The sequence below is a fragment of the Nyctereutes procyonoides genome, unplaced genomic scaffold, assembly GCF_905146905.1.
Source record: "Nyctereutes procyonoides isolate TBG_1078 unplaced genomic scaffold, NYPRO_anot_genome, whole genome shotgun sequence".
NCBI classification, from domain to species: Eukaryota; Metazoa; Chordata; class Mammalia; order Carnivora; family Canidae; genus Nyctereutes; species Nyctereutes procyonoides.
Genome location: NW_026575140.1, coordinates 44,159,350 through 44,185,064, shown reverse-complemented (window position 1 = coordinate 44,185,064; position 25,715 = coordinate 44,159,350). Strand labels below are relative to the sequence as shown.

The 25,715-nt window shown below is 38.1% G+C and overlaps 2 protein-coding genes and 1 pseudogene across 4 annotated transcripts in view; 1 reads left to right on the top strand and 2 right to left on the bottom strand.

Moving 5' to 3' along the window:
• JAK1 (Janus kinase 1) overlaps positions 1-1,549 on the top strand; it is a 129,896-nt gene extending 128,347 nt beyond the window's left edge. For all 3 annotated transcript variants that reach the window (XM_055305510.1, XM_055305511.1, XM_055305512.1), the window contains one exon: positions 348-1,549. In XM_055305510.1, the coding sequence (XP_055161485.1) occupies positions 348-443 (96 nt within the window). In that variant the 3' untranslated portion in view covers positions 444-1,549. The remainder of the gene's footprint in view (positions 1-347) is intronic.
• RAVER2 (ribonucleoprotein, PTB binding 2) overlaps positions 1,546-25,715 on the bottom strand; it is a 99,759-nt gene continuing 75,589 nt past the window's right edge. Inside the window, exon 13 of the mRNA XM_055305247.1 lies at positions 1,546-3,552. Coding sequence (XP_055161222.1) covers positions 3,406-3,552 — 147 coding nt within the window. The 3' untranslated portion in view covers positions 1,546-3,405. The remainder of the gene's footprint in view (positions 3,553-25,715) is intronic.
• On the bottom strand, positions 15,917-16,542 carry LOC129497058 (BAG family molecular chaperone regulator 2-like; annotated as a pseudogene).

The window sequence follows — 25,715 nt, the reverse complement described above, 5'->3', positions numbered from 1 at the left end:
AACTGGACCCTGCACAGTTCAAATCCACGTCGTTCAAAAGTCAGCTGTAATTGCATTTTAGTCAGTAGCATTTATGACTAAATCTTTAGTTTTCTAGACTATTTGAGATGTACTTAAGAGTCTACATGGAGATGTAATGACCTGGACTTTTTGGAAGGTTAAGTCGTGAGCTTCTCAAGATATAGGAAATGTGATGAGCATCATGCAACTGATGAATTACTGAAAACTATATCTGAAACTAATGATAGGAAATGTGACACCTATCATTTGTAAATAATATTTTGAATAATAAGGAAAGTCTTTTACATTTCCCAAAAAGTGTTTAACTCGATTTTTCCCCCTTACAGGTTTATCAACTTATGAGAAAATGCTGGGAATTCCAGCCATCTAATCGGACAACTTTTCAGAACCTTATTGAAGGATTTGAAGCACTTTTAAAATAAGCATGAATAACATTCAAACTCCTGTGTACCAAGTCCTCCTTCCCCAACCAATACCCAAGCCATTTAAAAGAATTTTTAATGCAAAAAAATTTGTATTTGGGTATGTAAGGCACACTGTGGTGCTTATTATGCGTAAGTATTTTCCTCTTTAAATTTGGCACCAATAACAAACAAGGACAACCAAAACAATAGAAGGCACTTAAGCACTCCTCCTTTTGGAAAGAACATATACCACCATTTTGTTTGGCTAGCTTCCCATCACAATTGAGCACCAGAAAACACAAAGAGCAGCCAGAAGCACTTGTTCCCAGCTGCCAGTAGATCTGAAATGCTTTCTTGGCAGATAAAGATTGATGGACTTAGCCAATACTCCAGCATACCCTCAAATTTCAATATCTATACAGTGATAAACCAAGCATTCTTGAAATATTAGATACTAGTTAGTAGACTATTGTTTCTATACAAAGATGAGTGTATTCCTGTCACCAGTAGGATTTAAACTTTGAGTTATTTCTTCAGTGGCTTTGCTCCTGTCCCCGTGGATGACCAGTACTATGGATTTTTGAGAAAACTGGGCAGATCCAGGGGGAAAGCTGTGGAATAGATACTTTGCTGCATGTTAATTCTTGAGAACCAAGCCTGTGCCAGTGCTTTCCTAAACAATATAAAGATCTCAGATACTATCATACGTGCTTTTAAGAAATGTTCATGTATATCCTTTTATAACTCTACCACTTGTTCCAGCATTGGTTTTGGATGCTGTATGCAACCAGTCAGTGTTCTATTAGACAGTGTTCAGTTTGCTTGGAGGTAGCTGGGTAATCAAAAATGTCTACTCTCTGATTCAATGTGAACCATAAGAACTTTATGACCAAGAGTCTGAAAAAACTTTCTGTTAATGCTGTCTAGCATTTGTTTGATATCATTACTTTTCACCTTTTGAGCCTGAAAAAGAGTTCTGGATTGATGCAATGGCAACAATAAACTTGCCATTTAAATTTATTCAATAACCCTACATCACCAAGGTGTCTGTCTGTGTCAAACCTGTGGCTACTCTATATGCACTTTGTTTACTCTTTATACAAATAAATATACTAGAGACTTCACATGCATATGCCTTTTAATATTAAGATTTCATTTTCAAAACATTCAAACAATTTGTTTACATAGAAAAATAACAGTATAGACTTTGCAGGGGGAGTTTGGTAATAGTCCTTATTACAAACGCCATTTGATTTGTACTTATCTATTCTGTCCAATGATAATGGGCGCAGGTCCACATGTGTTATAGTCCAAAATATCTTGGTTTTTTTCAACCTGTTTCATTTTTCAGCTCTGATTTAAAACTCACCATCTTCTGTTTATATTATCAGAAAGGTGTGACTAAGCATTGAAGATGTTCAATGCAATAGGAAATGGAAAGGAGAAGTGCAGAACATGGAGAAACCATTATTCATCTGCTGAGTCATAACTGATGCTAGTCCTTAGAAGTTAACTTTGTCACTTTAGAAGTTAATAACATATGAAATAGGCCAATTGCTTTAGATCATAGTCAAAAATAAGTTTCCTGAATTAGATTTAATTATCTGATTTCAAAAACACTAGGATCATTGAGATTCGTAATGAGGAATAAACTTGAAAATTTCTAGATGGCAAAGGATTGCTCATGTGTTTAATACCAAAGTCTTCAGGAAATGGTGATGTCAAAAGTAATATGCAATGAATGCAGTTCTTGCCAAATGGAGTTAAACAGCGGAGATAATTTTTCAGCCTAACACTACACAAGACTAAGAGACAAAGCAGAAAGTGAGGTATAACTTACTAGCTCCGAGTTGTTACACTCTTACTTCCATAATGTTCCTTCAGAAAGAGCAGTATAGACTGACTGTATGGTGGAAATAGGACATTCAAGGATCAAAACAGGCCTTGTTTATCACTAGTTTATGCCATAAAATCAGACTCAGAAACCGACATCACTTGCCACCCACTAGCCTGTTGCAGAAGTTAAAAGATTAGGGAATTAGTGCTCTTAGAGCAGGGTCAGCACACGTTCCCCCATCAAGGGCCAGGGAGTAAATATTTTAGGCTTTGCAGACCAGATGGTCTCTGTTACAGCTACTCAGCACGGCCACTACAGCACACCTGGAACCACATACAGTATGTAAATGAATGAGCATATTTGTGTTCCAATAAAATTTTATATATGGACACTGAAATTTAAATTTCATAGTACTTAATTCAAATATGTTCTACTTCATTTAAAAATGTAAACATCATTCTTAGCTTGCAGACAATATAAAAACAGGTGAACTGAACTTAACCTCAGGGTGTAGTCTTCCAACCCCTGAAATTATTCACTAAAGCTACTTTAAAAAAAAAAATAGCTTGTTTTTCACAAAAAGTATAAATGGTAGATAACATTAAAAGTAAAGCATCTGTAGTTGTGTAGAACTTGGACATCACTCTGGGTTTTATATTGCAGGGCTGATTTGGGGGTAATTATTTAGTTTGCATGTAGAACATCTTTACCACCACTGCATTTTGTAGTTGCACTCTTTTGTTCTAGGAAAAGTAGATTGAAATGCACATTGGCATAAAAGAAACTCATTCTTCTAAGGCTCAGGAAACAAGACTGTTTCCCAGTTATTGCTTCATACTTTTATATATGGTGTCAAAATTATTCCCAGTCCTAAATAAGGAATATTGGAACATTGTGAATTTCTCCAATGGCTATAAGTTAATACCAATTAAGATGCATCTAATTCTAATGGAAAATGTCCTCAATTGTCTTATTGCTACTTAGTTTTTATTTGGCAATTCTGCTTGCTGCACAATACAGTTCCTTCTGGGAAATTAGAAACCCGTATTGAAAGGATATGGCTAATCTGAATGTAGTTAAGGCAGCGATGAACAGCAGAGATACTGCAAAAAACCTTACGAGATTATATGGAGAGAACTTAGCTCAGTATACACGCTTCTTCTTTAAGTACGTTTCCATGTAATATGCTCCTGTGCCCTGAGAATGCTGGTCGGCAAATTCCACGGAACCACCTTCTGGGGCAGAGATGAGATATGATGAGCCTCGCTTTTCATTTCTTAAAGATGATACCTATGAGAAAAATCACAATGCTAATATCTAAATTAAAAATTGGTTTATTCATTAAAGATGTTTAAAAGAAAAGCAATTCTTCTACTTCTGATTTAGTCTAAAAACAATAGGATAAAAAACAAATCTATCAAAGACTTTAATATTCTTATACCAAAATCACTTGTGGAACTTTTAAAAAATACGAACCAGCCTCTGAGTGCCCTTTCTCCTCCACCCCCAATATTTGGGAGAAAGAAGAAAAGCAATTGCAGTTGCTTCTGCCACTTAGCATAAACTCCACCGAGTCTGAATACCAGTAGTAGATGTCAGTATTCCTCTGAAAAACGTGAGTTGCTGAGAAATCGAACTGCATATCAAATTAGATGGTGGGTCTATGTTGTAACAAAAGTGGAAACACACTAGTAGGTGTAAAAACACAAGTGGTTCCAGACCCAAGTGGAACACAGGCGTGCACAGGGAATTCAAGACAGTTTCCAGAGCTCAGAGGAAGATGGCCAAATAGGAAGATCCCAAGTTTGCCTCATCCCACAAAGGCAACATCATCATCTATGCAACTAATTCTGAAGATGACCTGAAGACTAACAGATCTTCCACAGCTCATAGCAGAGAGAAGGCTACATTGCAAAGGGTAGGAGCAGAAATGTGACATGGAACCAAATCCCAGCACAACTATCCACAAACAGGAGGGACATCATAAGCACAGAGGAGCAAGGAGATCAGAGCCCACACTGAGTATATCCCCAGCCCTCAGGACCGGCACTGGGAAGGGGAGTATCCACACATCTGGCTCTCAGAATCAACAAAGCTTAACTTCAGGAGAGCTGGAGGGCTGTAAGAAACTGAGTCTCCACCCTTAAAAAACCAAAAAGCTAAATAACAACCCAAGCTTGAAAGACATAGTTTGAAAAGTACCAGGCTATATGGAGATCTTACTAATTTCAGGATATGTGCCAGTGGGGTAGGGAGCTGCAGTTTTCTTTAGAAATGAAAGTGCTGGAAGGAACCATTTTTCTTCACTTTCCCCAGCCTAGACAGCCAGAGGCTTTCAGGAGTTCAGTTCTAGCATTCTTCCTCTGCCTTGCTAGCACTACATGCACCATTATGTCATTCCTCTGTGGACCTTCCCTGGGCAGGGGGCAAGGGAGGGATGCAAACTCTCCCTACCAGCACCCATGCCATCGTCACAGTGGCTCATTACTATGTAGATAGCTGGGCTGAGTGCCAACCCTGCCTACCAGTGAGCCCATGGTGGCTGCAGTTAGGCCTCTAAGCCAGCAGCACAGGGAACAAACCCTAGCCACACAGGAGTGCACATGTAGCCCACACAGGGAGCACCCCTGAAGTGCTTGGTTCTAGTGACTAGGGATAGTTTACAACAGGGTCCCTTCTACAGAAAGCCACTACTTTCAAGATCAGGAAACATAGCTGACCTACTTAATACATAGACAAAATGACACAGGAGATGTCCCAAATGAAAGATGACAAAAATCAGAGAAAAAGAGCTAAACAAAATAGAGATAAGCCATATGCCTGATAGAGTTCAAAGTAAGGGTCATAAAAATAATGGATTTAAAAGAATGGATGAACTCAATACTTCAACAGAGAAAAAATAAAAACCAGAGATGAGGATACAATAGCTGATAGGAACAATACACTAGTAGAATGAACAGATTAGAGGATGCAGAAAAATGGATCAGGGATCTAGAAGACAGGATAACAGGAAGCAACCAAGCTGAAGAGCAAAAAGAATAATGACGGGTTAAGAGACCTCTGCAACATCATCACCATAATGTTCACATTATAGAGGTCCCAGAAGGAGAAGAGAGAGAAGGGGGCAGAATAACATCTGGAAACTTTCCTAAGCTGGGGAAGGACACAGAAACTCCAGGAAACACAGCCCCAAACAAGATGAACCCAAGGATATCCACACCAATACTGTTAATTAAAATGGCAAGCAAACAGTTACTTACAAGGGAGACCCCCATAGGGCTATCATCTGATTTTTCAGTAGAAACTTTACAGTCCAGAGCAAGTGGCATGATACAACTAAGGTGCCTAAAAGATAAAATCTACAACCAAGAACACCGTATTTGGCCTTAGAAGAAATGTCAAAGGGAATTCTATAAATGGAAAGAAAAGGCCATAACTAGCAGAAAATTACAAAGGGAAAAACTTTTGCTGGTAAAAGTAAACATATAGTAAAAGTAGTAGATCAATCACAAAGCTAGTGAGATTAAAACACAAAGTAGTAAAATTAATTATATATGCAAAAATTAGTCAAGAGATACACAAAATAAAAAGATACAGAATAAGACAACGTATACATAAAATGTGGAAGGAGTAAAAATGTCATGCTTTTAGAATGTATTTGAAAAGTGACCATCAACTCAATGTAGACTGCTGTTATCTATGAACTCAATGGTAAATAAACCCCTGTAATAGGAATCTAAGCATAACACTAAAGAAAGCCATCAAACCACAAAGAGAGAAAGGAACAGAAAAAACAAGTTAAAATGACAGTACATAGCATTAATTACATTATTTTTAAAATTATTTTGTTGAAATGTCTTTTAAAAAAAATTTATCCATCCATTTGACAGAGGAAGAGAGAGAGTACAAGCAGTGGGGACAACAGGCAGAAGGAGAGGGAGAAGCAGGATCCCCACCGAGCAGGGAGCCTGATGTAGTGCTCTATCAGAGGACCCTGGGATCATGACCTGAGCTGAAGGCAGATGCTTAACCATCCAGTCTCCCCCATCAGTAATTACTTTTATTATTTTTTAAAAGATTTTATTCATGAAAGACACAGAGTGGAGAGAGAGGTAGAAATACAGGCAGAGGTGGACTAGATGCTCCAATCAGAAGACACAGAATGGATAAAAAGAACAAGACCCAAAGACTCATCTATATGCTGCCTATAAAAGACTCACTTTAGACCTAAGGACATATACAGACTAAAATGAAGATACAGGGATGCCTGGGTGGCTCAGCGGTTGAGCGTCTGCCTTTGGCTCTGGGCATGATCCCGTGGTCCTAGGATCGAGTCCCACATCGGGCTCCCTGCATTAAGCCTGCTCCTTCCTCTGCCTATGTCTCTGCCTCTCTCCCTCTGTGTCTCTCATATAAATAAATAAAATCCTTAAAAAAATAATAAAATGAAGATACAGAAAAAAATTATTTCATGTAAATGGAAGCCAACCCCCCCTCCCCCACCAACACAACAAACCCCACAACTGGGATATTAAGACTCAGATAAAATGGACTTTAAAACAAGGACTATCACAGGAGGAAAAAAAAAAGTGATTACATATTGTTAAAGGGATCAATCGAAGAAATATAACAATTGTAAATATTTATGCACCCAACTTAGGAACACCTAACTATATAAAACAAGTATTAACAGACATAAAGGGAAAAACTGACAGTAATATAATAATAGTAGGGAATGTTAACACAGATCAATGGATAGGTCATCCAGATGGAAAAATGAATAAGGAAACAATGCCTTTGAATAAAGCTTTAGATCAGAGGGACCTAACAGATATTAGAACATTCCACCCCAAAAGAGCAGAATATTCAAGGGCATGTGGAGCATCCTTCAAGGTATGTAGGCCATAAAACAAGTCTCAATAAATTTAAGAAAACCTATATCAAATATCTTTTCTGATCAGGACAGTATAAAACTAGAAATTAGAAGAAAAAAACTGGAAGAAACACAAACATATGTAAGCTAAGATGTTATTAAACAACCAGTAAGTCAATGAAGAAATCAAAAAAGGATATCAGAAAAATAGCTGGACACAAATGAAAATGGAGAGCCTACAGTTCAAAATCTTTAGGATGCAGCTTAAAGCAGTTCTAAGAGGGAAGTTCACAGCAATGCAGGCCTACCTCAAGAAACGAGAAAAACTTTCAAGTCAATAATTTAACCTTATGCTTAAAGGAACTAGAATAAGAAGAATAAAGCGCAAAGTTAGTAGAAAGAAGGAAATAATAAAGATCAGAATGGAAAGAAATGAAATAAGTCCTTAAACAATAAGATCAATGAGACTAAGGAACTTGTTCTCTGAAAAGAAACAAAATTGACAAACCATTAGTCAACTAATCAATAAAAAAAACTGAAAATTGGAAATGAAAGTTACAATGGATACCTCAGAAATACAAAAAAAAATTACTACAGAAAATTATATGCCAACAAATTGGGCAAACTAAAAGAAATTCCTAGAAACATATAATCTTCCAAGACTGTATCAGAAAGAAATGGTAAATCTGAATAGACCAATTACTAGGAAGAAAGTTGAATGGCAAAAAATTCCCAAGTCTAAGACCAGGTGGCTTTACAGGTGAATTCTACCAAATATTTAAAGAAGCATTAACACCTATTCTCAAACTATTCCCCAAAATGGAAGAGGTAGGGATGCTTTCAAGTTCATTCAAATGGCCAGCATTACTCTGATACCAAAACCAAAGATATTACCAAAAAACAAAATTGCAGGCCAGTATCCTTTATAGACATAGTTGCAAAAATCGTCAACAAAGTAATAGCAAGCTAAATTCCAAAATACATTAAAAAGACCATACAACACTACCATCAAGTGGGATTTATTCCAAGGATGCAAGGATGGCTCAATATATACCAATCAATGTGGTATACCACACATATAAATGGAAGGATCAAAATCATATGATCATCTCAATAGATGCAGAAAAAGTATTTGACAAAATTCAACGTAAATTCATGATAAAAACTCAACAGAGTGGGTATGGAGAGAACATAACAAGGGCCATATATGACAACCCACAGCTAACATCATACTCAATATTGAAAAACAGAGATTTTCCTCTAAGATCAGGAACAAGACAAGGATGTCCACTTTGCCACTTTTATTCAATGTCCTAGCAATTGCAATCAGATAAGAAAAAGAAAAGGCATTCAAATTGATAAGAAGTTAAACTGCCAAGATCTGGAGAGAACAGGATACTCTGTGCAGAAAACTTAAAGACTCAACCAAAACTTACTAGAACTAATAAATGAATTCAGGGGTGCCTGGGTGGCAGTTAAATATCCAACTCTTGATTTTGGCTCAGATCACAATCTTAGGATTTATGAGGTCAAGCCCTACATCAGGCCCTATGCTGGATGTGGAGCCTGCTTAGGATTTTCTCTCACCCTCTCCCTCTGTCCCTCCTCCTCTACACTCTTTCTTTAGCTAAAATAATTCTTTCTCTAAAATAAATCTTTAAAAAAATAAAAATTCAGAAAAGTATAATATAAAATCAATATATAGAAATACGTTGCATTTCTATACACTAATAATGAAATAGCAGAAAGGGAAATGAAAATAATTCCCATTTGCAATTACATCAAAAGAATCAAATATCTAGGAATAAATTTAACCATGGAGGTGAAAGACCTATCTTCTGAAAACTAACAGAAGACCTTATCTTCTGAAAACTATAAGACACTGATGACAGAACTCAAGATGACACAAATACATGGAAAAATATACCATGCTCATGGATTCGAAGAATACTCTTAAAATGTCCATAATACCCAATGCAATCTACCAAATTAATGCAATCTCTATCAAAACATCAACAGTATTCGGATGCCTGGGTGGCTCAGCAGTTGAGCATATCTGCCTTTGGCTCAGGGCATGATCCTGTCCCACATTGGGTTCCCTGCATGGAGCCTACTTCTCCCTCTGCCTATATCTCTGCCTCTCTCTTTCTGTGTCTCTCATGAATAAATAAATAAAATCTTTAAAAATATATCCACAGTATTTTTTCAGAACTATAGCAAAAAAAAAAAAAAAAAAGAGTCCAAAAATTTGTCTGGAACCACAAAAGACCCTAAGTAGTCAAAACAATCTTGAGAAAGAAGAACAAAAGTGAAAGCATCACAATCCCAGGTTTCAAATTATATCACAAAGCTGTAGTAATCAAAACAGCATGGTATTAGCACAAAAATAGATACATCGATCAATGGAACAGAATTGAGAGCCCAAAAATAAACCCATGTTTATGTGGTCAACTCATCTACAACAAAGAAGGCAAAAATACACAATTGAGCAAAAGCCATCTCTTCCAAAAATGGTGCTGAGAAAACTGGACAACTGCATGCAAAAGAAGGACACTGGTTTACCTTCTTACATGATTCACAAAATAAATTCAAAATGTATTAAAGACCTAAATGTGAGACCTGAAACCATAAAACTCCTAAAAGAAAAAAAATAGGCAGGAATCTCTCTCTCTCTCTCTCTTTCTTTCTCTCTCTCTCTCTCTCTCTCTCTCTCTCTCTCTTTTTTAGGCAGGAATCTCTTAGACATCAAACTTCACAATATTTTTCTGGATATGTCTCCTCCAAGGAAGACAAAAGGAGAAATACTCAAAACCAAGAAACAAAAAACACAACTGGGCTTACATCAAACTAAAAAGCTTTTGCAGAGTGAAGGGAACAATCAACAAAACAAAAACCAAATCCACCTGCTCCTTCCAGCCCACTCCAAGTCACTAATGTCTCCTTAGAAGGAGTTTTTACATATATCTGTGCCCCAGCTTTTATGGCTGCCACCCAAGGGATGGTCCCTGGACTGCCTCACTCTGACAGCCAACAGAACTTCTATTCTTGAGTCCCACAGCACTGTAGCAAACAAATTTTTTTTTTTTTTTTTTAGCAAACAAAAAATTCTTAATGGATGTAGGAACATCCTATCTACCCCCCACCTATGACTATATATATGAGCCCAGCACAGAGGGTACAGGCAAAAACTCCCATTTCTATCTCTCACTGGAAGAGGTTTAACTATGTATTTTCCCAGCTGCTGCCTGAGTGTTCAGGCTCTAATCAGCCTGCATCTAGGCGCTAACTGCAACTCATCCTTTTAGGTCACTGACAAGTCTTAGCACACCTTCAATTACTGAGAGTCACTAAAACAGAGGAGGAGGCTTGAACAATCACAAAAGTTTGAGGGACAACTAAGAGCTCAGACCAGGTTCACCCCCTACATGAGACAACTCTCTCAAGATTGAGAAGGGTGTCTATTTTATCTAATGTGCAGAAACACAGAGAGTCAAAGAAACAGGGAAATGCATTGCAAACAAAAGGACAAGATAAATATCCAGAAACATACTGCACTTAAACAGAAGTAAGTGATTAACCTGAGAGGAGTTTGAACTGACAGTAAAAAAAAAAAAAAAAAAAAAAAGGCTCAGGAAAATATTGCATGAACAAAGGGAGAATTAATTTCAACAGAGACAGAAAATACCTTAAAAGTACTAGAAACATCAGAGCTAAAGAATACAACTCAACTGAAAAAAAAATTGATAGGTTCAACAGCAGACTAGATCAACCAGAGGAAAGCATTAATGAACTTGAAGACAGGTCTGTGGATTTCATCTAATCAGAGTTGGAAAAAAAAAAAAAGCATGAAGATTAGCTTAAGGGATATGGATCACCATCAAACAAATCAATATACACATATAGAAGTCCCATAAGGAAAGAAGAGAGCAAGAGGAGGAGAAAGGTTTTCCAAAGAATTAATGGATGAAAATTTCTGTACCCTGAGGAAAGAAACACACAACCAGATCCATAAAGCCCAACAAGTACCAAACAAGATGAATTCAAAGAGACCTACACTGAGACATAATTAAATTACTAGACATTAAATGACAAGGAGAGACTCTTAAAGGCAGCAAGGAAAAAGCAAGTTATTACACTAGGGAACCCAATTAAGACTATAAGCATATTTTATTTATTTATTTATTTATTTATTTATTTATTTATTTATTTATTTATTTTTAGTAAATCTAACACCATAAAACTAGAAGAAAACATAGGTGGTAAGCTTCTTGGCATCAGTCTTGTGATGGTTTTTTGGGTATAACACCAAAAGTTAAAGGAAACAAAAACAAAGCAGGGGGAGCACAAGAAACTGAAAAGCTTCTACACAGCATAAGATACCATCAACACAATGAAAAAGCAACCTACTAAAGGAGAAAATATTTTCAAATCATATATCTGATAAGGGGTTAATGTCCAAAATATATAAAATATTCAATTCAATAGCAAAAAACCAAACTGCTATTATAAAATGGACAGAGGATCTGAATAGACAACTGTCCAAAGAAGATGTAGAGATAGCCAATAGGCACATGAAAAGCACTTATAGCACAAATCATCAGGGAAATGCAAATCAAAACCACAGACAGCAGGAATAAACTTGTGATGGTGCATGGAAGATAGCAGTGGTAAATGAAATTGGAAAGACGTTCTGGCCTTGGTCATGGAGGGAGCGAGAATGAGATATTACCTCATACCTAGAAGAATGGCTATTAGCAAAATTACAGGAGGTGTTAATTATCCTGGAATTAAAATTAAAAACTTAATTTAAAAAAGACAAGAGATAACAAGTATTGGCAAGGATGTGTGGGGGAAAAAAGAGAGAGAGAGAGATTCCACCCTAGATTAAGATTGCCTGTAACAAAATTGCATATGAAGACCTTCATTCCTCCACTATCAAGGCTCTTTTCAGCTGCCTTTTTCATTTGAACCCCTTTATTGGTCTGGTAATCTTACTACATGTTAGACTATGGCCACTAACATTGTCAGACTCTTAGCTTCAGGTAAAAAGACCTCTTTTTCTTATTAGTGTTCTTCCTCTAATAAATAATCAGCTTATTAAATTTTGAAAAGCTACTTTTTTGAGAACCCAATTCATCCTTCAGAGATAACAGAGAAAGTAAAAATATCTAACTCCAGGATCTGGAAATCATACACTTTTGATTCTCCTCCCTTGATTCTTCCTGCTGTGTAGTAATCCATACTTCTTGTCTTAGTATGAAGCAAATCAATAATCTGAATTTTCCTCTCTTACAATGCTATCTTTATTCTCAGAAGCCAGGGAGGAAATTTATTTGGTGCTTCCACTGAAAGGACTTCCCAGTTGTGCTACCACATTCACAGGAGGAACCATGTGACATGCAGATCAGCAAAACACTCCTCTGGGCCATACAGGAAAGATCAATCAGATGAGGAAAGGAAAATGGAGGTCATTATTGCCCAGATGATAACTGGGAGAAAGATCATTTTTCTGATATGCACTATCAAACATATCTAATTATTAGTGCAAGGACTGCTGGGTACAATGGGAAGTGATGATAGTTGATTAACCTTTAACCTTTTTGAAACAAAGTTCAGTAGTCTTGGAGAAATAAATCTGGATCAAATATCAGAAAAAAAGAAAACCACAAAAGGGGAAGAGTAGAAAGCAGGCAAATACTTTTCCTTCTAGTTCAGATTTGCAGGATACAGACATCCATTCCTTCATAGACTGACTATTGAGGGCACCAGGCTGTGTGCTGTGGGGTTACCTAAATACATGAAGTTTGAAGAGTACCCTCCAAGAGCTCATATCCTAGGAGGGGAAGAAAAGTACAAAACATTTCTAAAAGGAGAAAGCCACCATGCCAGAGGAGAAATAGAGGCAAAGTGCTCAAGTTTTTCAAAGAAGGGAAAATGGGGAGAAGGGAGTTTGTGAAATGTGAACAAAATTTTCATGGATGAGAAGGCATCTGAATCTGGATTTGGAGACAATGCCATATGTGGACATGAGGGTCATGGGAATGACCCTCCCGGGTGAGAGAAAATGCCTGAGCAAAGGAGGGGGCAGGAAGGCCCGGGCCTGGAAGGGCACACCATGGCTGATCCATGGAAGAGAGTAGGAGCAAATAAGGTTGGAAAGGTGAGCTGGCCTCAGTCATGGAGGGGCTGGCATGCCAGGCTAAGGATTATAAGTGAAATAATAAACTGATCTTGGAACCTGGAAAAATTAAATAGCAGCTCTATAAAAATGTGGTAATGGAAGAGATAAGTGTTAGATATATACATGTGGGCAAACACAGAGATTATATGATTTAAAACTCTGGTTAGGGATCCCTGGGTGGCGCAGCGGTTTGGCGCCTGTCTTTGGCCCAGGGCGCAATCCCGGAGATCCGGGATCGAATCCCACATCGGGCTCCCGGTGCATGGAGCCTGCTTCTCCCTCTGCCTGTGTCTCAGCCTCTCTCTCTCTCTCTGTGTGTGTGTGACTATCATAAAATAAAAATAAAAAACAAATTTAAAAAATTGTTTATAAAAAAAATTTTTACATGGAATAAACAAGTGAGAAATTGGTACACTTTGAAAATCCGAAGGAGAAAAAACAATTTCAATGGCCATTTACGCTTTGGAGAAACTAATGAAAGACACGGAGTAGAAGAGAAGGTCCACTATTCCAGTGTAAATCAAATTAGCAAAATATCCAAACCATATTACATTTGAGAGAGAAACTGACAAAACTTAATGATATTCTTTTTTTTTAAGATTTTATTTATTCATTCATGAGAGACAGAGAGACAGAGAGACAGAGACAGGCAGAGGGAGAAGCAGGCTCCATGCAGGGAGCCCAACATGGGACTCGATCCCGGGTCTCCAGGATCACGCTCTGGGCTGAAGGCGGCATCAAACCGCTGAGCCACCTGGGGCTGCCCAAATGATGATATTCTTATACTGTGTCACTAACATCAGCCCTATGCAGTAAGCAGAAAAGGAATGATCTCTATTGAATAGATGTGAAAACAAAAGATCAGATACCTTAGGTGACTTGGCTGAAATCACAAGGTTATTAAATATTAGAGTCATGAATCCAACCCATTTTTTCCTCATTCCAGTGTCCTTTCCATTAATCCAATCTCCCTTATTTCTAAAAATACATTTTTTTTGCACACAGTTAGTAAGAAGCCTATTTTGTAACCATGCAGTTGCTATTTTATACTTGAATTTAAAGAAAGAAATATTATTTTCTTCCTTTAATTAAAGCAAATATTTTTATCTTCATGTAAATGTAGACTAATTTCCTTTTCTTTTCATATGATTTTTTTATTTTTTATTTTTTTAAAGTTGACAATTAGACTTTATAGCAGCATTTAAAAAAAAAAAAGGCAAGGTACAACACTATTTCTGTAATGATTAAAAATTTAGAGAAATTGGGCAGCCCCGGTGGCTCAGCGGTTTAGCGCCACCTTCAGCCCACTTCAGCCCAGGGTGTGATCCTGGAGACCAGGGATCGAGTCCCACATCAGGCTCCCTGCATGGAGCCTGCTTCTCCCTCTGCCTGTGTCTCTGCTTCTCTCTCTCCTCTCTGTGTATTCTCATGAATAAATAAATAAAATCTTTAAAAAAAATTTAGAGAAATTATGCACTTGGAAAAAAATGAGGTGGACATATAGTTATTCACAGTGATAACATTAGAGTTGAATTCTCTCGCACTTTACACCAAGTCTTTATATATTTCAAGACTTATATTCATATTATCAGATGCATAAATCTTAAATTCAAAATACTTTGATACAGATGTCCAAAAAAAGTGCTTTCTGAAAAAGATGATGTAGGGAAAGTTTCTTACTTTGTGATTTCTTTTGTCTTTTTTTTTTTCTCTCTTTTGTCCTTTTAAGCACACCACGTTGTTAACAGTAGATGTGTGGTGGTAAGTTGGTATGCTGCCTAAGGTCAAGAATCTCTAGTCAACCTAATGCCCCATGTGCCCGAGTATCTCCATGCCAGACAAAGCCCAGGACACAACAATAATGCTTTGTGCCCAGGCTGAGCAGTTACTCTCTCCTATATAGTATTTATCCATAGAATAGTAAAATATATATATATTATATAAAAATATAAATCAGGGGATCCCTGGGTGGCGCAGTGGTTTGGCGCCTGCCTTTGGCCCAGGGTGCGATCCTGGAAACCCGGGATCAAATCCCACGTCGGGCTCCCGGTGCATGGAGCCTGCTTCTCCCTCTGCCTGTGTCTCTGCCTCTCTCTCTCTCTCACTGTGTGCCTATCATAAATAAATAAAAAAAAATTAAAATATAAATCATATATATATATATATATATATATATATATATATATATATATATTAGATGCTAGAGCCTAATACAAGAATTCAATCTAAAAACTTCTAGATGGGATCCCTGGGTGGCTCAGTGGTTTAGCGCCTGACTTTGGCCCAGGGTGTGATCCTGGAGTCCCAGGATCGAATCCCATGTCAGGCTCCCGGCATGGAACCTGCTTCTCCCTCCTCTGCCTCTCTTTCTATGTCTATCATAAATAATAAATAAATCTTAAAAAAAAAACTTCTAGAAAGATAATTTTTTAGAAAGATAATTAAAATATTTCTAGTTTTAATTGTATCATTCACAAAACTGATGACACTGGAATATTTTCCTCATCTGAAATAACAATATCAAAGGTTATGCCTAACACAAAGAACTAGTGTTTAATGATTTTTATGCCATCATTTTTAAATGTTCTTATGTTTCAAAACTAATTAAATTTGCCTTCAGTATTTTGTTGCAGAGTTTTGGAACCAGCTCCTTTAGAATGCTCTAACAGCTTGATGGCCTTGTCAGAGTTTTCAATATTTCTAAGCAGGGTCTCTAATCTTCTCTTCATTTTCTTCTGGTCTTCAAGAGCCCATCCAATTACTATGGACTGAAACTTCTGGTCAACAGGCCCCGGTGGCACCTCAGATAAACATGCACTGTACAGGGACATCAAGTGACTCCTGGCATCTCCCAAATCATCCAGAAACTTACTGACCACCTCATCAATAATCCTGGTGGCATGCTTTAGGGATTCTTGCTGCTGCGGGTTTCCGATTGTTTCTACGGAAACTTCGATTGTTTCTACGGAAACTTCAATGGTGAGGGTTCGTCCCATCAAATGGTTTGCCATCAGATTTACTTCTTCTCTTTCTCCGTCGCTGATCTGCCTCATGTCCTGGCTATTCTGGATGCTGTGGATCATTTCCGGGAGGCTTTCTTTCTCTTGCTCAACAGCAGTTGTGGCTTCTCTCTAAGCTTCCACCCTGAGCCCCAGCTGCTCCAGGCTCTCCAGCAGGCAGCAGAAGCGCCCTCGTTGGCTTTCTCGTTGATCTTCGCCTGAGCCATATGAGCCTCCTGGGCGGGGAGGCCAAGAAGTCACTGGTCTCTTGGGCGACCTGATTTTCATATGAATTTAGAAAGAGAATGTTGCAGTTTCATTTTTTGACTGGCAAAGTCTAATCCTTACAGGGTGTCTTAAGCTCAATATTTAAGCTCACTTCCATAAGTGAACTGAAAGCTAGTTGTAAAAGTCTGATAAGAATTCACACAAAAGGGGGGATCCCTGGGTGGCGCAGTGGTTTGGCGCCTGCCTTTGGCCCAGGGCGCGATCCTGGAGACCCGGGATCGAATCCCACATCGGGCTCCCGGTGCATGGAGCCTGCTTCTCCCTCTGCCTTTGTCTCTGCCTCTCTCTCTCTCTCTCTCTGTGACTATCATAAATAAATAAATAAATAAAATTTAAAAAAAAAAAAGAATTCACACAAAAGGGGATTGTGACTCTCCCACAGGGAGATCCCTGTGGGACAGATTAATGCCGATAGTGAACTGGATTCAGCTCCTCCAAAGTCACGCTACTTATCATTCATGCTCTTCTAAAAGAAATAGAACTGCTTAGTGCATAGTTCTTGAAATGCAAAATTAAATTTTTTTTTTTGAAAATTCTGCCTCTACTCAGGGCTCCTCAGCCTCACTTTTACCTTTAGCCCCACTTTAACTTCTCTAAGTCTTGTCTCATTAATGGATTAGATTAGATGGAGAGCCTAAAATGAAGGTGAAGCCTAAAAAAGGCTACAGAAACAAGAACTGCCCTAGTTCTTTTAGAATCTGTATCAACCCCTTACTATTCCTTTCTTCTGGCTTCAAGTCCAGCTTTTGGACTTTGTACCTGGAGAAACATGAATTAATTTATCTTTTCAGCATTAAGCATCATTCAGTTCTCAAATTTTATTTAAATACAATTTTTCTCTTTTCCCCAATAAAAAATGTCTTAAAACCAATGTTGCTTTATTTTGTGACATTAAGAATAAAATGTCTCTTCCTCATATATGCACGTAGATGTTTTCAATTTTCACATTAATTTTTGCTTCTCAACTATTTGCCTTTCCTGGTGAATAACGTGAAGTCTTAACTTTGAATTTAAAGACTGCTCCTCCAAAAGTATTGGAGCACATTCCAAAAAATAAAAGTAAAATTGGAGTACCTCACTGGTTTCATTGTGCCAAGTTATACAAATTCTGTATCTTAGGTTTAAGTATGTTTAATAAGGACTCTTGGTGCACATGGGTGGCAAAGTCGGTTAAGTGACTGACTTCATTTGGGCTCAGGTCCTGATCTTAGGGTAGTGAAATCCAGTCCCACGTTGGGCTCTGTGATCAGCTCAGAGTCTGCTTTAGGCCCTCTCTCCTTTCCCCTCTCTCTGCCCCTTGCCCTCAGCTCTTTCTCAAATAAATAAATAAATAATAAATAAATAAATAAATAAATAAACTTTTTAAACAGAACTCAAAATATCAACATTAAAATCCTTTGAAAAATTAGACTAACGTGAGAGTAGAAATTAAGATCTTTAGATTTAAGTATACTGTAAATTATTTTTTTAATTTTTTTAACATTTAAAAAACTGATTTTGTTTAAAAACAAAGATTTTAAAGTAATGAGGGTAAGTAAATTCCAAATGGTTGTTTTCCTTAATTCCAGTTTTTAGCATAAATCATTTAAAAAATATTTTCCAAATTATTAGCCAGGGTTAAATATAATCTGTCATTCCATAATCATTATTTAACATAGATTTAGGTTTTTAAAAGTATTTTATATATTTAGTATTTATCACAAGATTCTGATCTTGGAATACCACAAGATCCACACAAAAACCTTTTTGGCCAGTCTCTGCACTCTTTTCCCACTAGATGGCAGCATTAAGTTCTATATGAAAGGACTGAACCCCAACCAGGACTTTTGTTCATTTTTCAGTTTTGTTTTCTATTTCCTCATCACACAGTTTTATTACACATTCTGTGGTTGATTCCCTGAAACAGGTAATCAGCTTCCTTTCAGGAAAGACCCCTGTAACCAAGGGCAACAGCAGAGCACAACAAACAGGTAGATAGTATTCTCCTAACATAGGGCATACTAGACAGCTAGCCAGTTTGGTAAGTGTCCAATGAAAAACCTAAGCCATAATTTAAACAGTCCTATGAAACAGCTGAAATAATTCCTATATTATTCTTTACATTATTAAACTCATCACTATGTCCAACTGAAAAGTTGCTTAAGAGAAACTGTACCTATTTTACCTACTTTACTAAAAGGGGAGAGGAAGGAATGTCTTGCTTTTGACAGATTATGATTAGATGATAGGTGTAGACATTTAATAAAAACTTAATTGGGGCAGCCCTGGTGGCTCAGCGGTTTGGCACCACCTTCGGCCTGGGGTGTGATCCTGGAAACCCAGGATCAAGTCCCATGTCGGGCACCCTGCATGGAGCTTGCTTCTCTCCCTCCCCCTCCCCCTCTCTCTTTCATGAATAAATAAATAAAATCTAAAAAAAAAATTAATTGGCTCAAACACTTCCCCCTTAAGATGGGTTTCTCCCAACCATCTGACATAGATTTAACTATTTATCACTACTTCAGAACTTGACATTTCAAATTCCATTTATACATTCAAATTAACAGTATTATGGGGTGCCTGGCTGGCTCAGTGGGTAGAGCATGTGATTCTTGATCTTAGGGTTGTGAGTTCCAGTTCCACGCTGGGTGTAAAGATTACTTTAAAAAAATAAAATCTTCACACACACACACACACACACAACACACACACACTAACAGGGTAGCTGTTATGTAGCTGACTATAATGCTATCATTACTAGAGTGTTACTATAAAATTTTAACTATATCTATTTATTTTAAGTTTTCTCAATAAGAGAATATTTAAGAAATGCACTTTTTGAGAAAATTAATAACTATAGCTCAATGGCAGTACTCCATTATTATAATCATGAGTAGCCCCTTTTAATTTGTTTTCTAAGTAGAACTAGATCTGTAATTAATTTGCTTTCTTATCATTACATACTTTCAGGATCTCTAATACACTCAGCAAAAATGCTACCCTCTGTTCAGTACAGTTAAGTTTTTTTAAAAATTAGAGTCCAAATTTGTTAATATTTACAAGGTTGTACAACCATCACCACAATCTAGTTCCAGAGCATTCTCATCATTCCAGAAAGAAGCCCTGTACCTGTTAACAGCTAATCCACAAGTCCTACTTCTTCTGACCCCCAGATCACTTTCTCTATGAATTTGTCTATTCTGGACATTTAATAAAATGGGATCATGTAATATGTGGCCTTGTATGTCTGGCTTATTTCACTTAGCATAATGATTTCGAGATTCATCCATATTGTGACCAAGATCAGTATTCCATTCTTTTTATAGCTACATAGCATTCCATTGCATGGATATGCCACGTTTTGTTTATTCACTCATCGACTAATTGACAGTTGGGTCATTTTCCTTTTGGCTATGATGAATAATGCTGCTATGAAAATTAATGTCCAACTTTTTGTCTAGACATAGATTCTCAATTCTCTTGGGTATATATGTAGGAGTGAAATTTCCAGGCACACGGTAACTGTGTGTTTAACATTTTGAGGAACTCCCAAATTTTTCCAAAGCAGTTGTACCATTTTAATTCCCTCCTAGGAATGTATGAGGGTACCAGCTTTGCCACACTGATGCCAACATTTGTTATGGTTCATTTTTCTTCATTCTCTATTCTTTCTCTTCTTCGGGCTGGATAATCTCAATTGACCAATATTATCTTCCAAACATGTTGATTCTTTTCTTCTGCCTTTCAAATCTACTATGCTCTAGTAAATCTTTCATTTCAGTTATTGTACTTACTCAGATCCAGAACTTCCGTTTGGTCCTTTTCTAATAATTGTTGCCAGTTTTATTCATGCTTTTCTTGAGGAGAGAAAATTTGGAGCTTCTTATTGTGCCTGCTTTTGCTTATGTCATCTATGGCTTGCATTTTCCATTTAGGCCTATGATACACTGCAAATTAATTTTAGAGTATGGTTTGAGGCAAGAGTCAGGGTGACTTTATAATAAATCCTGACATCATATAGAGGAAGTCCCTGAATTTATTCTTTCATAAAATTTTAGCCCCTTTGCATTTTAATACAAACTTTCCAAATCAGCTTGTCAATTTCTATTTAAGAAGGCAACTGAGGGACACCTGGGTGGCTCAGTTGGTTAAGCGACTGCCTTTGGCTCAGGTCATGATTCCAGAATCCTAGGATCTAGCCCCACATCAAGCTCCCTGCTCAGTGGGGAGTCTGCTTCTTCTTTGCTCCCCCTGCTTGTGGTCTGTCAAATAAAATCTTTTAAAAAAGAAAAAGGCTACAGAAACAATAGCCAAATTATGGAAAGAGCCCAGATGTCCATTGACAGATGAATGGATAAAGATGTGGCATGTGTGTGTGTATGTGTGTATAAAATATATTTATATATATTAATTTTATCATCTATATGATGTCAGGATTTACTATAAAGTCATAATCAGGCAGTGTGGAGTTGGCATAAGGATAGGCCATAGATCACTAAAACAGAATACAGTCCAAATATGGGCCCATACTTAAGTGGTAAAGGGATTTTTTACAAAAATGCCAAAATAGTTAAATAGGCAAAGAACAGAAATGTTGTTAGAACAATTATTTATCCATATTGGAAAAATTAAACCCTGACTCTTGCCTTTTATGTGTGTGTGTGTGTGTGTGTGTATTTTATACATATACATATATATAAAAGAAAAAGGCTACTGAGAAACTGGTTGGGATAACCCTGAAACTTGGGGAGAACCAATACATTACCAATATTAAGTCTTCCAATTCATTGACGGGATAGCTCTGCATCCATAGGCATCTTTCATTTCTTGCAGCAATCTCTTGTAGTTTTCACTACTCTTACAAATCTTCTGTTAATTTATTGCTACATACTTCATGTTTGATGCTGTTGTAAATGTAAATTTTTAGAATTTTTATTTTCCAGTTGTTCGCTGCTTATATACAGAAACTAGTGATTTTTGCATACTGTCCTCTATCTTGTGACTGCAAAGTTTATTACTTTAAATGGTTGCTTTTTAGATTAAGGATTTTTCTTGTAAACACTCATCATATGCAAAGAGAGACATTTTTACTTTTCCTTCCCATCTTATATGCTTTTTTAATTTAACTTTTTGAGAGAAAAACTGCAAGCAGGGGTTGGGAGGACAGGCAGAGGGTGAGAGAGAATCTAACCACACCCATTGCAGAGACTGACAGGAGCCCATGTGGGGGCTCAATCTCATGATCCTGAGATCATGACCCAAACCAAAATCAAGAGTCAGATGCTTAACCAACTGAGCCACCCATTTTGCCCTTTTGAAAAAAATCTAGCTTCATTAAATCCTCCCAAAAAACACTGAATAGAAGAGGTATATACTCAAGTCTGTGGCGATCTCTTTAACTGGAATATGTACTCCATTTGTATTTAACTATTATTATCATTCAGTTTAGGTTTCCTGCCTACCTTTTTGCTTTCTATTCATCCTGGGGTTTTTTCCCCCAATTTCCTGACATTTTTTGGCTTAATCAAATGTTCTTAGAATTCCACTGTAACTAAACTATTGACATTTTAGGTGTACGGTTTTCTACTTTTTAAAAATGGTTGCTCTATGGATGACAATGTGTTCCATGACTTATCACACACTACTCAGGGCTACTGTTCTACTTCATATAAAATGTAATGTAAAATTTTACATAGAATGTACATTTTAATAACCCCACAACCATACTTTCATTCACCCCATACTGTCCTTTGTACTATTATCAAATATGTCTTATCTATGAACATCATAAACCCCACACTACAATGTTATAATTTTGCTTTTAAATAAATTAAGAGAAAATATATAGTATTTTATTTACCCACATATTTACCAATTGTTTTAACACTGAAATTCTCAATGAGAAGCAACCTAGCGAGTATAGGACAAAGATACTGCTAAATATCTTATAACACACAGGGTAATTTCTCCCACAGATAGAGAATTACCCAGCCAGGAAGACCACCAGTGCCAAGGCTGAGAAACTCTACCTTAAGGATAATGCTGCTTTCAAGATAGCCTCTTTGTAACTTTGATTTTCATCATATTAACTGATGTGTGTCAGCAAAGTGTTCTTTTTATTTAACCTGTTTTGCAGGGGAGGTGTCTGAGCCTGTCAGATCTGGTTTCTTTTCCTTAGATTTCTTTCTCCATTCCAGCAGGGGAAAAAGAAGGAATTCCTAAAACATGACTGACCACTTCTTTTCTAGTTACTTTAATCCATTAGCAACATCTAGTTAAGTTCACTTCGCAAGGTTGAAAGAACACGAGACTGAGAACAAGTCTCACTTGATGAAAACATACAAGGTGGAAGCAGAGACCGTCCAAGGGGCGATAAATCCAGGGAAAATTCGCACCTCCACAGTGTCTCTGGGTAAACAAAGATAGAAGCAGGAGGAAGACTTGCAACATAAAAGGCATCTTTATCACAGAATTTTTCCACGTGTAAATAGAAAAGGGTCCTTCTGTGGATATGATAGGTATACAATAAACCACAGTAATCTAATAAGCAAAACTGCTAATGAGAAAAGCAGAACAAATTTCAAAAGTGAAATAAATGAAAGGTAAGGAAGAAACTAACTTTAAAAAATTAAATCATATAGGTCGGCTGAGCAGATGTAAGAGGACCCTAAGCTCGCCTTGTCCCATGGGTACACACAGACCACACCCATACAGGTGTAAATAGACTAGAAAATGACCTGAACATTGGCAGAGTAGACTCTACAACTGAAGGCAGGGAAGAGAAGGGGCCACACTAGAGAAGAAAGAAGGGCAAAAACATGATGTGGAGCGACTGTACCATGGCTATCCACGGTGGGGGAGGGAGGGAGCAGTACAGAGAAAGGCAGAAAACAGACTTTCACACTGGAGAGCTTACAAATGGGGAGGAAAAATCTCCATAATATTTGCTTTTGAAATTGAGAGGGGCCAAATTTTGTGACTTATTAAAACCAGCAGGACATAAAGCCTGGAATTTTAAAGGCAGGCTGGGCTCTAGAGAGCCTGGATGGTGTTACGAAGCAGAACCCCCACCCTTAAAGAGAAAGGAGGACAAACAAGCCTGTGCAGATATAGGATAGGATATAGTGTAGAATCAGCAGTTTGAAAATGCTGGGGGCGAACAGGAAGGAGACTGACTTCTCACCTCAAGCTTGGCCCGAAGAGACAGGGTTCATGGGGAGACCTCACCAGGAACAAAGGAGCTGGCAGGTGTCAGTCCTTCCACTGCTCCCCTCCCCAGCATAAACAATGGCCACATGCAGGAACCAGTGCAGTGGGAACACTCCTTACCTAGCTTGCTTACACCAAAGTTCCCCCATGTCACCCCATACTTCAGTGGATCCACCCCTCCCAGTTAGTTATACATGCCTCAGTCCTGACACTGTGAGCCCCTCCTCTAGAAGACCAGGGCAAACCCCACCAACACCACATCTCCAGATCTGTGCATTTTGTGGGACCTTAGTTCTGATAGCAGCAGATCTTGTTCAGCAAGCAAACCACCACACACCTTACTGCCCACAATAAGCAAAAAGAGCCTCTGTGGACAACTGGACCGAAGGAAAAAGAGGCCAAGACTCTCCTATGTGTGTTGTATAATACACACAATACACATAGGAGACATTCTCTAAAGCACCAAGCCACGGGGAACAGGAAACACTGCATTGTGGGGAACTATGTCTATTCTTCATAAAGCTATTATCGTTATGAGCAAGAGAAGTAGCTGACTTTCCCAACACAGAGAAACAAAGTCAAACAAAATGGGGATGGAAAGACATTTATCATGTAAATGGATGCCAAAGGCAAGCCAGGGTAGTAGCAGTGCTTATATCGGAAAAAACAGACTTTAAAACAAAGACTGTAAGGAGAGGCAAAGGACACTGATAGGAATAAAGGAGACAATCCAATAAGAGGATATAACAATTGTAAATATTTATGCATGCAACATGGGAGCACCCAAATACATAAAGCTGTTAATAACAAACATAAGGGAAATAATTGATAGTAATACAGTAATGATAGGGAAATTTTTTTTATGGTAGGGAAATTTAACACCCCATTTATATTGATGGACAGATCATCCAAACAGAAAATCATTAAGGAAACAATCATTTTGAATGACTCATTGGACTAGATGGATTTAACAGATATATTCAGAACATTCTATCCTAAAACATCAGGATACACATTTTTCTCAAGCACACACAGAACATTCTTCAAAACAGATCACATATTAGGCCACAAAACAAGTCTCAACCTCAAATTGATAAAACAAGTCTCAACCTCATATTAGACTCACAAAACAAGTCCCAACCTCACCCACAAAACAACCTTACACCTAAGGCTACCTAAGTAGCCAGAAAAAGAACAAACCCAAAACCCAGCAAAAGAAAGGAAATTATAAAGATTAGAGGAGAAATAAGTGATACAGAAACTAAAAACACAATAGAACTGATCAATGAAATCAGGAGCTGGAAAAAATAATAAACAAATCAGGAGCTGGTTCTTTCAGAAGATCAACAAAGTTGATAAACTCCTAGCAAGACCCATTAAAAAGAGAGAACAGGGAGGAGGGGCAAGATGGCGGAAGAGCAGGGTCCCCAAATCACCTGTCCCCAACAAATTACCTAGATAACCTTCAAACCATCCTGAAAATCTACGAATTCGGCCTGAGATGTAAAGAGAGACCAGCTGGAACGCTACAGTGAGAAGAGTTCGCGCTTCTATCAAGGTAGGAAGACGGGGAAAGAGAGATAAAGGAACAAAAGGCCTCCGAGGGGGAGGGGCCCCGCGAGGAGCCGGGCTGAGGCCGGGGCGAGTGTCCCCAGGACAGGAGAGCCCCGTCCCGGAGGAGCAGGAGCTGCACCAACCTTCCCGGGCGGGCGGAAAGGGGCTCGCAGGGAGTTGGAGCAGGACCCAGGAGGGCGGGGATGCCCTCGGGCTCCCTGGGACACTAACAGACACCTGCGAGCGCAGGGGAGTGCGCCGAGCTCCCTAAGGGCTGCAGCGCGCACAGCGGGACCGACGGAGCAGCTCAGAGGGGCTCGGGAGGCGGCTCCAGGGAGGGAGCGCGGGGCGGGAGCGCGAATCCAACAGC